This window comes from Scomber japonicus, chromosome 9 (assembly GCF_027409825.1).
Source record: "Scomber japonicus isolate fScoJap1 chromosome 9, fScoJap1.pri, whole genome shotgun sequence".
NCBI lineage: Eukaryota > Metazoa > Chordata > Actinopteri > Scombriformes > Scombridae > Scomber > Scomber japonicus.
The window spans coordinates 35,124,162-35,139,704 of NC_070586.1; the positions used below are offsets into that span (position 1 = coordinate 35,124,162).

The 15,543-nt window shown below is 40.0% G+C and overlaps 1 protein-coding gene across 1 annotated transcript in view; it reads right to left on the reverse strand.

The window, feature by feature from the left end:
- Positions 1–880, reverse strand: part of adgrd2 (adhesion G protein-coupled receptor D2) — a 34,752-nt gene extending 33,872 nt beyond the window's left edge. Inside the window, exons 1-2 of the mRNA XM_053325607.1 lie at positions 769–880; positions 391–426 (exon numbers count right to left, since the gene is read on the reverse strand). Of these exons, the coding sequence (XP_053181582.1) occupies positions 391–426; positions 769–880 (148 nt within the window). The remainder of the gene's footprint in view (positions 1–390; positions 427–768) is intronic.
- Between the last annotated feature and the right edge of the window lie 14,663 nt (positions 881–15,543).

A 15,543-nucleotide genomic window follows, 5' to 3' on the forward strand; every position in this document is an offset into this window, starting at 1 on the left:
TTGGTAGCTTCGCCTTTTGGCATCAATGCCTCTATTCAAAATAGAATAGTTACCACATTAGCCATGCGGGTTTTCATGGACATTTAGAGGATTAGCAGACTGATGACTAAATAATTACATGCAACTGTGGACCTGAACATTTTAAATTTGGGCAAAAGAAGCTAAGGTAGGACAAACAGATACCACCATACTGAATTAGGTTGAACACCGTGCCCTCTTTGGATATTTATCCAGGGAGCCGTTCTAAACCAAATTGGTGGAAGTCTTTGGTTGGGAACGTTAAAAATTCAGTGATTGTAGAAATGCAGAAAGTGACATGTGTATTGAAAGAGAATCCTTAAATGTGGCTTTAGGAGGTGTTTAAAAAAATGCAAGCCCTTCTCCATGTACCTTGGAAGTAGGTGAAGCTGTGCCAGAAACCTTTGCCTGAGAGAGAGAGAGGATATGAGATGACGGATGAGCATGGCACCTGAAGATTAAAAAAACTCTCTATATATAGTGTAACAATAAAATAAAATATGGTGGCAATGAAAATAATCTGTTCATTATTTTTTCTCCACTAAATCAAATGGTGATAGAAGGCTAGCCACCGAATTGACAACATGCTGACATCAGATGCACAATCGTCTACACACCAATCAATGACAAGTATAGAGAGTTGTAGTCCATGCAGGTGATGGTGACAGGGTGTAGGTATGTCATGTAACGTTTTTCATGTGCTCACATAATTACAATGTGAAAGTAAAACTAATGGGATTAAATGTATACCATGGACCTTCAGGTGTGAAAAGGCCTTAAGACTGCTGGGGTAAAGCCAGACATCCTCAATGCACACAATCCAGAGATCCAGACAAAGACTGATTGAGACAAAGCCAGACATTAGTATTCCACCTAGGTATCCACTCAAAGTGTGAAAAACTGGACAAGAGCCCACAGGAACAAAGCCTCCTTCAGACTGAGACTCATGGACATCACTCTCCCTCGTGCCCTCCTCTCCGTTCGCCCATTCATCTCACTGAACAACAACTTTTTCCTTCAATCTCACCAGGTTTTAGTTGTAGCTTCAAAACCCCGAGCATTTACTTGTCAAGAAAATGGTAAGGGAGCATAATATTCTGAAGGGATTCAGCAAAGCACAACCAGGAATTGTGTTCTGAAAGACTTTCACTTATGAAAAATCAAAGCTAAAGATAAGGCTTATTAGCTCAGTGTAACTCACACAATAGACAAATTGCCCTCTATCTAGTCATACAATTGTAGCTTAGTATCCTAGCCAAGCTGATAGATACATTTTGTTGAATTTAACTTGCAGATTTTAAGAATCTCAGAGATTTGTGCCTCCACCCCAACACAATGCAGGTGAGTGGATTTCCATTTCTGCTGCAGTTTAGAAAAGTTTAACAGCAACATTCCTTTCCAAGACAGTATCCCTATCCACAGAACACAATGAACTGACACTGACACTGAATTCTGCTTATTATGTCAGCGTTTGGGCATTGTGGTGTGATGTGCAAGTCCTCCAACATTAATGAAAATATATTATGTCATTTGCTATTGTCTTCAGTGACAAGTCATATGAGCAAATTCTGCTTACCTGTGGTTAGGGTTAAGATTTTGAAAGATCTTTGTCTTTATAAAGCAAAAAACCCTTTACTGTCGGTAGTGGATAGTTGGAACGATTAAAGAGCCACCACAACATCTTCAGAGGTTTTGTGGCATAATAAAAATGTAATGGTATGTCTATCTTTGCTTCTGAGAAACAAAAGTCCTTTGTTGCTCTGCCACAATGTGGTTTGTCAGGTAAATGTAAACCTTCCCTCTTCTGGTTGAAAGACCTCTGAAGTAGCATTTAAACCACCATGCTAAAGTAAAATTGCACTAAAACCAATGATAATGTTACTTGTATCAAGGGTGTCACTGCAAGAGAATGCTACTCATTTATTTGAGTGGACAGAATAAATCAGAAAACATCCACCTCAGCTTGACATAGCACCAACCAGATGCCACGCTGCTGTGTCACCACAGTAAAAGCCCATTAAAGGCTAATATGTAAAACTTTACCACCACATTAAAAGCTGCCACCTGGTCTTTTCAGACAGAGAGAACAAGATATAGCTGTAGAAGGTCACTTAGTAGGATGTCTACACAGTATATATATCTGACAGGAGAATGTTCAGAGATGTGTACAGTGTACTGCTTATTGTTGCTGATCCCTCGTACTGAATATGGGTCCATGTTGTTCTATTATGTGACTTCATGTTCCAAACAAGCCTGCAAACATGAAGTTATTCTCAAAGGAGCACACTGCTTTGAAAATAAAGATTAAAGTATTTATTTTAAAAGAAAAAGTTCAAAGTGACGCATCTCATTTTCACACAAGGTTCTTTTCAGATGAGACGGTGGTGTTAAAAGCCAAAGTCAAATACAAATTTAAACCATTGTGCCTCCTTTGTTGAGATGTTCTATAGGTTTTATTTTTGAAGGTCTGCTGATGATTGAGTTCTCCCATGGACATTTTCTGCCTGGAAAATATCTGAATTATTTCTAGCTTGCACAAATCATCTGCTTTCTAAGTTAGTCTGGAATTCACAAGAAGAGTCACTTGTTTATTTTTACCACAAGCAAGTCATTTTGTGAAATATCTTGACATCGACTTGATTAATTAACCAACCAATACTGGTTTATATCATGACTGCAAAACAACAAGCAGGCCTCTTTTCTTCGCCCTCAGCTGTGTCCAAATTTGCAAATGTTAGCATGTTAAAATACTAAATTGAGATAGTTACTGTGGTAATTCATTGTTAACATCAGCATGTAAGCATTCTCATTGTGAGCCCGTTGGCAAACAGATGTTGGTATTTAGCTAAAAGCACCACTGTGCCTTAGTATAGCCTTACAGAGCTCTTAGCATGGATGTAGATCAGTCTACACTAATCAGATAACTTGACTTTAATGGTTTTATCTTCTCTAAAGAAGTGAAGCTCACTGATATAGACGTTAGGATGACAGCAAGAAATAGAGGAACCTCTGCAAACTAAAACACCTAGAGAGGAGAAGAGGGACTCTGGTGTAAAGCTGAGAGACAACAACACTATATCCATCCATCTACAGTAAGAAGACACCAGCAGACAGCAGTTTGAGGTGAAATACCAGCAGCTTAACATGCTGGGTGAGGGAGGTCACTGATCTGTTTATGCTCTTTACAGGATACTAGATCATTTCCCTGTGGCTATTAAAGACATTCCCAGGGTCAATGTCATTGGCAAATACATCATGCAGAACAGGAGGACACTGCCTCTTGAGGTGGCTGTCATGAGAAAGATGTCCAGTGGATCAGCAGGCTAGGTAGGCAAATCTGTAACTATTTCCCCACTATGGTCTGGATTACTATGATCCTTGAACATCTAATGGGAAACATCTTGACTGAAACCAGCACTGATGTCCTGTGTTTTTCTGTGGTAACTTGGAATGCGTCTCAGCAGAATGGTAAAAATGCTGGACCTACACGGCCAGTCTCACCACTATGTGGCAACTGAGACTGGTCCTGTACGAAATGCTGCTCAGGCACACATGCTTTGAGACAACAAGGTTCTAGAGCAATGAACTGCTGCACCTGTGTCTGTCTAAAGACCCTGAGCAGCGTCTCTCACTGGAGCAGCTCTGGCTTCACCCCTGGCTCACATGAGCCTGCCTAATAGAACGCCTGGACCCACCTGGTGCCAGACCACCCATATCCTCGATCCTTCACTGTCACCCCAACTCCTATCCTCTACCCCTTTTTTCTCATCCCCTACCCCTATCCCTTTCCCCTTACTCCCAATCCCCCACCCCCACATTCAAACTATTTTGACAGACTTTCCCTTTTTCTCCATCTTTTATTGAGTTTCTTCAATCTCAAACAGTGCCTATGCCAGCAACACTCACATACCTGTTGTCTTGTGTGATTAAAGAAGATGGCATCACATTGCTATCTGATGGGCCTTGAAAGCTGATTCTCAGGTTAAAGATATTTATGTTTGACTGTTTTTAAACAAGAAATATTAAATATCTGGGATGGTCATTAATCTGCTGCCATAACAGCCTCCATTCGTTCAGTTTTAGGTGTTAGAACCTGGCTACAGGGATTTGCTCCATTCAGCCTCGACATGTGAGGTCCATCACTGATGTTGGCTGATAAGGCCTGCCTTGCAGACAGAGGTCCAGTTCTTCCCAAAGGTGTTGAATGTCAATTTCTTCCACACCAAACTGGGAAACCATTTCTTTATGGAGCTGTTTTTGTGTACTGGGGCATTGTCATGTTGAAAAAGGAAGCCAAACACAAATTGTTGCCACAAAGCTGAAGAACATCATTTTATAAAATACAGCATTAAAGTTTCCTTTCATTGTAACAAAGGGTCTAGACCGAACCATGAAAAACAGCCCCAGACCATATGGACACAAAGGTTTTTGGACAGGGGTTCCCACTTACAAAATGGTTTAACCTTTCAGATATTGTCACCTCTAACAAAAAGATAAAGCAGAAAATTAGCTTAGGAATCAAGAAGATAGAAAAAAACTACTTAAAATGTTCTTTAACCCCAACTCTAGTTATGGGGTAGCAAACTCCTTATAAACCTGCCAGCTGGTGAAAACAGGGAGGTGCTGGAGTTGGTCAACTTCAATGGAATGAACTCGGTGATAAAAATGGTGTCAGTCTGTCAACAGAAATACAGAGAAAGACAGACATTTCCCTGTGAATCCCTGAGCAACACGTTCACCACAACATGACCCTGACCTACTAAACTACTTTCAAAATCTGGAAGATTTCTGTTGTGAAAATATATGAGGCAAAGGTTTACCCAAAGTGACCTAGGTCTGCCTCCACCCACGTGCACGCTTACACTTAGATACGTAAATGCCTACTCTCTTATCATACGTCCAGACATAATAGCAATATTTGTGGTAGTACACATATGAATACAGAGTGTTTCTTTACACTATAAGCCCTACGTTCAGTGTGTAAACAGTTGTTCTGAGCTCTTTTACTGGCCCCAAGTCAACACTATACTCTGCACACTTCAGTTCAGTAGATGAGCAACAGACTGAGCATCCTGGAGAGGACCATTCAGGTTTTCTGGGGACTGTTCAACACAGTCAGTAAAGCTACATAAATCTAACATCTTTAACCCACGTGTTTTGACCACATTCAAGAGCTGTGGTTCTTAACGAGGCTACTGCGTGATAAATAGTGCTCTGGTTTTTCCCGGTTATTTGAGTAATCTGTCCTGCTTTCTGTCTGGAGTCAACAAAATGCCTTTGGTCAGAGCTCTCTTGATCAACAAGACTTGGCCACAGTGAGCCAGAACTCACAAAAGAGGCCCGGGCTAATTGACCTCCTCCCTTCGCTTCGCTTTTCCCTCCACTGTAACTCCGCTGCCGATGCCACCCCAGTGTATTTCCATGACAACCTGGGGATTGTAAGGACGGTATGGAAACGTCAAACACTTGGTGGGCTTGCATCGTCGCACACAAAAGGCCAGTGACCTACATGTGGAGCGAGGATGAAGGCTTTTCCCAGAAGAACGGGCCCAACAGAGCATTAGAAGACGGGACAGAAACACAGTGACAACCTCCCCCTCCCACCTGCTTTTTTTTGGTCTCAACCAGCTGCTCCATTGCAGAACAGTCCAGAAATGAAGTTGACTTTTGTAGCATGTTTCGTGGGAATCTCACAGAGCAGTAACATGATGTGAAAATGGAGCAGCTGTGGTGGGGAAAACATATTTTTTTCTAAATACTTTGGGGAGTGAGTTCTGCAAATGCCTCAGAAAAGTAGGAATTGTATTAAAACAGTTGGTGAATTCTCAATCCTGCATCCCAATTTACACTGTCATATATAGTAAACAGCTGATGCTTTCAATCATCTGTTCATAAAGCACAAGTTAATATAGTACATGTCCAAGTATATGTTATATCAGGCTAGCAAGGGCATATGTCTGTAAATGTGCAGGCAGAAAATGGCGGAATGCTCCCTTGTAAACAAACATTCCTGGCTGGTCAGCAATCGGGGGGCCATGTTTGTCTGGCCTAATCTGGCAACAGCAGATAGGCTTTATGGCCAACCCTCGGCCATCAATCAGGACTGCTACTGAGGAGCCCAGTCGACGGTGGCAGGGGTCATGCTGTCGCCAAGGAGACCGCTTTTAAAAGCAGTCATATAAACGATATAGGGTGTTGGCATGAAACAAAGAGAAAGAAAATAGACAGAGGGGAAGAGGGATGGGCCAGTCCAATGTTAGCTGTGTCCTCTTTGGACTAGACTGGGCTCCAGCTTGAGTGAAACAATACTGAGCTGAGTCAACCCCTCTGAGTTCATCCAGTACAACACCAATACAGAGGTTTGCTAGTATCTCCATCTGATTATACACCCAATATCACAGTTACTATTGTCCACCTCTCACTTCTGGCTGATTATATACATTAGCGCTTTGTAGCAAATGGGCAAAAGTAGTTTGCAACATCAAAGCTATTTCCAACGTTTTATTCTATTATTATTATTATTATTATTTTTATTATTACACTTTATATGTAATTGGCTGTTTAAAAAGTGATATTTTTTATTAGGCCCACTCTGTACAAGTAGCTATATCCACATACATTTCAAGCAAATCATTTTGACTAACCACCATATCTTGGTTTTGTAGACCTGCATTTTTGTTGTACCATCTGCTGCTCAATGTTAAAAACTAATTAGTAACATTTCAGAGTAATCTAAACCTTTCCTCTGTTCCCTCATTAACGACCCCCCCCCCCACCCCCCACATTTTTTCTAATTTGCATTAGTACCACTCTTGTTCCATAGGTGTCTCTTACTTGTTTTAACCAGTCAGTTTCATGACTTCATGACTTTGTTCCTAATGACTTAATATAACTAAACGCTGAGTTGTTGTTGTTCCTAACACTTCCACTTTTCAATAATACCACTTACAGTTGACAGTGAAATATCTAGCAGGGAACACATTTCACAAACTGACTTATTGTGAAGGTGGCATCCTACAGTACCACGCTTGTATTTATTGAACTCTTCAGAGTCATTGTTTTTTTATTTCTTTAAATAGATTTTTAATGATATGAGGTCATTTGGTGCGACCATTCATCATGTGGTGCGACCAATAATACCAATAACTGTATTAAATTCAGAGTAAAATATCAATTCTCTGTGGCAGTAACACTGATACAGTATGCTTAACTGAATTGTATTTTTAATTTTTTTAAATAATTTTTAAGCAATTTACAGGAAAAACTAAGTCTTAAATACATTTAAGAAGGCAACTGTGACATTATAGAACATATGAGATTATTATTTACAAAAACTCAAAAGACATGCAAATACTTTGTTTCTAAACACTTTATATTACCGAAAAAATGTAAAAAAATGTTAAGCAAGTTAAGGAAATTAATTAATTTTAAGATAGATCATGGTCGCACCACATGACTTTTCTAATTTTCGAGATGAAAAAATATTCTTATATACAGTCTATGGAAAAAAAACACATAGAACACCTAATTTACTCTTTTAATATGAATGTGTACTCAACATTCTTAAAGTTTGAACTACTGCAATTGATATTCCTATTTTTATTATTTTAAAATTGACCTCTCAATTGACCCAAATATGTATGTAACCCATAGACTGTATGATGTAATGATGATGAGACTCATGCAGAGTTTGGCGCCATTGCGAGTATTTTCCAACAGTTCTGTGCCCTGGTTAGGCATGTTGAAAATAAATGTCTCTCTCTTCGTTGTCCTCTCCTCCCGTCGTTCACGCCACTACATACTGCGTTTCTCCGCATATACGTGACAGGCTGAAAAAATAGTCCCAGGTTGTTGTGGCTCCGTAGTCCCAAATAAAAAAGTATAATTGCAGACTAATTAATAAAAATTGAAGCTGACATGAACTTTAATGCGAAAAAAGCCATATGCAATGCTGGCTCCCTAAATCTTGGAGCGGATGGAGCATGAAGTGGGTTGGCGAAAGGTGAATGGACAGACGGAACGACAAACATCCTGCTCTCCAATTATAGTAGTAGGATTGCTTTTTGTTTCTGTTTTAATTAGTGCTATTTTACAATTACAAAGCACCCACTTCAGCTTATGCAATTTTATTAGATGGAACTATTTATTGGGTTCATGTTTGCCATGGGTCCTTATTTAAAATATCACACACTTTCATAGGGTAGGGGCACTGTGTTAGTCTTTTTGACAGTTTTGTGGAAAAATTGTACTTGGGATAAACATTGTATTTAAAAAAGTGTATATTGTCATGTTACACAAAATGCTAATTATCTGGGGGGGTTTCAGATTACATTAATTACATAACTAATGTTTTGGGAAGCAGTAAGTTAACATTTTGCCATGATGGATGTTTTCTTATGGTAGTTTATTGTTTGGGTCGCCAGGGACCCCAGTTAGTATCCTTTGTATGTTAAATATGTTAGTGGGTATTTACTGAATGGCCTAGAGATAGTCTTACAATAGATGGGAAATACAAAAACTAAATTTTCCAGCCTTCATCTCTACAGGCTCACAGGTTTAACTTGGCTGGTTAACCACTTGTATTCTTCTTCTTGTGTGTAAGGTCACTCTTACACACTCTGAACACATAACATTACCTAAATGACAGTAAAATGTTATTAATCTAAACTGAACTAACTACTGTAGTGGGTTAACACAAACATTTCATGTGCTATGTTGTATCAAAAGGGTAGTTAATGCTGTCTACACACCTTAGACTTTGAATTATGTACGCTAATCACTAATGTTACCCATTCGCATGAATTGCTAATGCTTCCAGCACATACACATATCCCAGGGCCCACATGTACATTCAAATTCACGTTGCATGCAACCCCAAACCCCTTCATTAAGACCGGAGACTTGACAGTTTTTATAGTGTTTCTGGGTAAAATATGGAACAAAAGAAAGTTGTGAGACAAATGACTGACATTCACTTATCTCCTTCTGTTTTGTGACCTTTCTGTTTATATGGGGTGAACTATTATATGTCTGTGTATATTATACATAGCATAAGTATCTTTTATAGTCAATCCTCATAGGGAATGGCTGTCAATTGACAATCTCATGACAAGGGGAAAACTGTAAATGAACAAATTCATCTGTAAAGGGAACATGGGAGAATGTAAACAATGAACCTATCCCATCCTGTGAGACTACAATGAATTCGTGTGATGGGGATTTTACAATCACTGTTACCTATATATTGTAGATATATGTGACATGTACAAACAGGTGACAAATAAAAGGAGGAACTGGAATGAAGGTACAGTACAGGCCTGAATGCTCGACCCCTATAATGAGGGGATGTGGTGGCTCTGTTATGATGTGGGGGGCATTTTCCTGGCATGGTTTGGATCCACTTGTCCCGTTAGATGGAAGGGTCAGTGTAAATCAATACAAAGTTGTTCAAGTTTATCCTATGATGAAACATTTCTATCCTGATAGGAGTGGTCTCTACCAGGATAACAATGCCCCCCATCCATAGGACACAAGAGTTCACTGAATGGGTCAGTGACTATGAAAATTATGTGAATCATATGTTATGATCTTCACAGTCAACAGATCTCAACCCAGAAAAAACACCAAATTAGGGAATATCTTTTGGAAGAATAGTGTTCATCCCCCCAGCAGAGTTCAGACACTTGTGGAATCAATGCCAATGCACATTGAAACTGGTCTGGTGGAACAAGGTGGGCCAACACATTACTAAGACCCTTTATGTTGGTTTTTCTTTTAATTATTTTCTCTGCTCAGTTCACATACCAATAGATTCACTAGTGAAATTATACTAGCATTAGTGGGTAGCCACGTTTCTTAACATTTACTTATCTAGATTAATGCCTTTATGATTCATACCTTTTGTGGATAGATAACCAAATCTGCTAGGATTGTTTGTTTTACTTGCTTATTTCTTTTTTCTTCTCTGTTATTTTATTTCTTAGTTTTTAAAAAGGCTTTCAGAATATGGTTGAAAGTAACAATTGCACTTACATATGTACTGTACATTAGTACAATTTGAATTACTTGTAGATAGATAGATAGATAGATAGATAGATAGATAGATAGATAGATAGATAGATAGATAGATAGATAGATAGATAGATAGATAGATAGATAGATAGATAGATAGACAGATAGATAGATAGACTGTAGATTCACTGACTTTCTCTATCAATAAGATCTAGTGTAGTGAAGGTGCATGGTCTGTGTGGTAACCTTCATTTTAGCACACTGACACCATGTGGCGAAATGCTGCACAGCTCTGCCTTCCGCTCCCAGTGTGTCTTCTAAACCCTTCTTCATTTCACCCAGTAACAGAACAGCTCACACTTCAAGACACCCTCAGCAATAACACACATATTATTTCTCATGTTTAATGCATGTGAGGTTGTTTCATCACTGCATATTTCTTTGTATGGGATGAGACCTTTTCTTTGTTTTTATCTCGTGATGAATGTTTTACATTAATTGCATCATTACTGGGTTATTAAACTCCAAATTATCAGGTTTTTAGATAGTAGTAGATTTAATCAGTATGCTTTTTACTATATATATAAGTACTTCTATACACATGCATTTCCAATCACCCATCCATATGTACCTGTACACATTCATTTCATTCATTACCTCCATAATTTTCACCTTATACCATTTGGCAAATCTTGTTTCATAACAGTCAACATTATCTAAAATTGTATGTGTTTTTTTCCCATCCTTTTCATTTGAATTGTTTGTAATTCTGAACTTTGATTCACTATAGCTATATGCACTTGTACTCCCTCCCCTGCCTTCAGTTTCTTGCAATTACTCTTAAGTTGTTTTAACTAATCTATTTTATTGATTATTTCAGGAGGAATTACACTTAATGAGGTATATAATTCAAACTTGGACAATCCTCCCACTCCCAGAAAAAAACATGACCTAACACAGTCATTAAAATGTTGACTGTTGAATGTTGTATTGCAAGAAGAAACTTATGTAGATCAGGCATGTCCAAACTATTCCATAAAAGGCTGTGTGCCTGCAGGTTTTTGTTCCAACCAATCAAGAGCACACAATTCGACCAATCAGCTGTCTGAGATCAGTTGGTTAAATGAGTCAAGCCTGGTGTGCTCCTGCTTGGTTAACAGAAAAACTTACAGCCACATGGTTCTTTATGTAATAGTTTGGACACCTCAGATGTAGATCATTGGCTCTGCTGTCAAAACTTTAAACCATGACATGATTTGTCACTTGTGTTGTCGCTTGATTGTCCTGAAGGTGTTTATCAGACAGTACATTAGTACAGCATCACATTCACACGCACACACACAACACACCTAGTTACAACATCTCTAAGTTTAAAAAATATCAGTGTGAGTGTTTTTGAGTAAGTAGGCAAAAAGGAAAAAAAGCTGGGTGAAAATATACAAAATGTGTGTGTGTGTGTGTGTGTGTGTTTGTGTGTGTGTGTGTGTGTGTGTGTGTGTGTGTGTGTGTGTGTGTGTGTGTGTGTGTGTGTGTGTCACAGGGAAATATCACACTTTTGTACAATAGCCTTCATGGCACTTAATTTGCAGTTTTAGTCCAACTTGCAAGTCTTTTTTTAACCACTGGGTGGTGCTCTGGTGTAAGACTTGACAGTGTACTAGATATGCATACATACTTTATGTAGTGTGTGTGTGTGTATGTGTGTGTGTATATATGTGTGTGTGGCACCCAGGAGAAGCTGTCAAAACATCCGTCCCAGTTGTCCCTGCATGTCTCTGCTGATCAGAGAGCAGACGGGTTTCCTCATTCCCCCGTTTTACCTGCCGTCACCTGCAGCCGGCCTCCGCAGAGATGACTGAAGAGGAGGCAATTACAGGAGCAAGCAATGAGAAACAGATGTGCAATTATGAGAACAGAGGTTTGCACTTAGCCTGCTCATTGCCCCAGCGTCGTCGCTGCGATCCACAATGCAATCCACGGCAGCCAAATCCACAAACAGCTAATTAAGTCCTCATCATACCTAGAGAGCTACAAGCCCTGATCATCACAAACACAAGTCAGAGTCAAATCCTCTGCTTGTCATGATGCACTTTAGCAGGGAAAACATCACCTTTCATATCACTGATGAATTTTGAGCAACCCATAAACTCAAATATGGTGAAGGCATGCAATGAGTTTGGTATTTTAGGCTACCCAGGCTACCAGAAATGAATATTTCACTGATTTTGAATGGTTTTCTATTGCATTATGCTGTTCAAGGCTAGGGAGTGGGTAGGTCCAACCAGACACTGGGTCCAAGCAGCCAGTGGGATATACCTCAGACCAACCAACTTGAAATATAATTGCTTGGTAATTATAGTGTGGTTAAGGTATGACTTACGTTGGGGAGAGATTGTGGTAAGTGTAAAAATTTTTTTTAACATTGTTGGTCTGTGAATGGATTGGACACCAACTCCAATTTCTGGCTTGAAGGTCGGACGTACCGCACTTTCCTCTACACCCTTCCGCCTGTATTGGCACTGAATGATGGCTTTGGACATGAGTCATATTCTGCATTATTGTCCAGCATGATTGTAATACCTTATTCCTGATTTTAGTGTAGGTTTAGGCTGTGCTCAGACTGAAAACAGCAGTGTGTGAAAATAGTTTATCAGAGGCCAAAACACTGCAAAGCAGTTATATTTTTATCGTCACACACCAAAGTTTCTTTAACATTATACTGACTTGGACAGATTCCTTATCAAGTAAGCATGAACTGGGAATTCATTAAATACAGTCTATGAATGAACTATAGTAATTGCATGTATTGTGGTACAGCCCTATCTGGGGCAATGTAATGGTTCAGTATGCTTCAAATGATCTAGGTCATACCATATATTGTCCAACTACTTCAAAAGGCAAAAGTGTTTATAGTTGTTCCGAATGGCCACACTCAAAAAGCTTGCCTTCATAGTCACTTGAAGCAACCAATCAGTGGAGATATCAGCGAAGACTTTTATACAGCCTCACATTGAAGGCATTCATGGCGTTGCACTCTGACACAGGACCACTTTGGTCACATATACAATTGAAAGAAGTAGTTGATTGAAGAATGAAAAATGAGAGAGCCTGAGAGATGCTTTACACATTTGCACATCTGGTCAATTGCTACATCAGGTTGTCTGTTTCAGAAAGTTACAAAAATTGTTGATTGGACAATCAAAGCCCTTGGTTTGATGCATACTGATGCCTTTACCAAGATTGAGCACATTGGGTCTTACAGGATTCTAATCAGCTGCTGTTTCAATTATAACTTTGACTGAAAATTACGAAAACAAAAGTTAATCCTCCAGTTTACTACACACTAAATCTGACATTTGTTTTGAAAATGCTGTGTTGTTCTCAGGTTTGTTACTGAGTTTTGGACTGTAATAAAACATCCGGTAAACTCTTCCGCATAAGGCAGCATTTTAAGACTTCACAACAACAGTGTGACCTACCGGTCTTGTCGGCTATTTATAAGCTGACACACCTGCTCTTCCCCCCTCTTCTTTTGACTTATGCATGCCCCTGCTGACTGATAAAACATGGAGGCCATGCGGAATGAGGTGTGCCTCTGCTGATGAGGGAGAGATTGAAGGACCCACATGTGTTTCCTGTGTCTCTCCGGGCTTCTGAGGAGATCTGCTGCTTACTCAGGAGTGAAAGCCTCAAATTAAAGTGTTTGTGCTGACAAAGGACAAATGGGATTTTTCCTTCGCGCAAACGGTGCAGGATTGTGTTGGCTTGCTCAAAGTGTCAGGGAAAAAATGTCTCCTGGTCGACACCTCTAATGAAACATGCGCATGAAATTAAGGCCTGCATATTGCTGCCGATGTTTAGGTTGTAAATGTATAAAGAGGCAGGAAAAGGCAGAAGGGGAAGCTACAAGAAGAGAGCGAACAGAAAGAGAGAGATGCCGCTCCTTTCTCCTGTGTATAGATATGTCTTTTGTACCCTTGAAGTAGGAGTAAATTGAATATTCATGAGTGAGCGTGAATAAGTGCTCTGTCAGCCAGTACTGTCACTGATAGATGAGGGGTGGACCTGTATGGAGCTCCAATGGCCAGCCACAATCCTCCATAGGAAGCCACAAAGGCGGAGGGGGGGGGGGCATCAGGTACAGAGAAGACTTGCCCTGGAAACAGACAGGATAAAGGGGTTAACTTCCATCCATGCATGCTCTGAACTCTACTTTTGGGAGGCCATGCCACAGGCAGGTACGTCAGATGTTGACTTGACAGTTTCAAGCTTTACTGACTGGACAGCTGGACCAGAGATCACTGAAGCCGGAAGAAGAAAAAAAAAGCTGATGTAGGAAGAGAGAGATTCTTTTCCTTTTACACACGGCTGGTCTCAAGTCTGGGGGTCCCTCCTCTGATTCCTGTTTTCCAGCCAGTGAGTCCATGGTCCAGAAACCCCCTCTAATTTCCTCTGACAAGTTCTCACAGTTGCTTCTCAATCCCCAGTGTCTACCTCCTCCTCCTCCTCCTCCTCCTCCCCCCTCCTGGAAAGAAGGAGGCCGACACACACAGAAACGGATAATTTCACCGCTGATATTTTGATATGATAATTTTATTCATGATGCCACTCCTCGGCCGCTGTGTTGCTCGTCTGTACAAGTGTAAATGAGGAGTGTTCCAAATGTAAAATGTTCTGCTGAGGGGGATCAACGAGGCTCTGTGGCCAAAACAAGGCAATATAGAAAGTGAGTTGTGTTCCAGTACGCAGACTGGTCTGGCCCGCACCGACTCCAGTCAGCATGCCTGGCTTCACCAACATAGACCAGATGGCCTCATCCTCAGGCAGAGAAAGAGAGAGAGAGAGAGAGAGAGAGAGAGAGAGAGAGAGAGAGAGAGAGAGAGAGAGAGAGAGAGAGAGATAGAGAGAGAGCAAGAGAGAGAAAGAAACACAAAGAGAGAATGGGAGATAGAAAGCATTGGTGCTTGACGTGTCCCAGAGGTGCTGGGTTCAGTCAAAGTTATATCCAATGCTGGGCTACTGGAGCTCATCTAATGTAAACTAACTAATAAGAAAAGCCTTAATCCAACAAAACTGGCAAAACGACCTCATTCGATGTCCCCTCCCTCTTCTTTCTATCTCATTACATGGAAGACATTCCAGTCTGAAATACACCAATTGAAAGGTCCCTTTTAATAAAAATACTTAACATTTTAACAGTGTACTCAGGTGTGTTAGACTGCACTTCCATGTCATTGAGAAGACTCTAGAATAAGGCACAGATATGAAATATCCTGATTTTAATTTGCCTGTATGGGTCAATCTCAACAACCACATACATTTCATTTCCCATAATATAACTTGATAGCATATTTTGTTCAAATTCTAAATCCCCAGTTTGTAATGCAGACTTTCTACTAACAATTTGTAGTCTCCAAGCCCAAGATGAAATAACCCTTATTAGATCATCAAGGGTTATTACTGTACATCATGTTGTAGAAAGCAGCCACTGTTTTCACTGGCTGTGTAATGCTC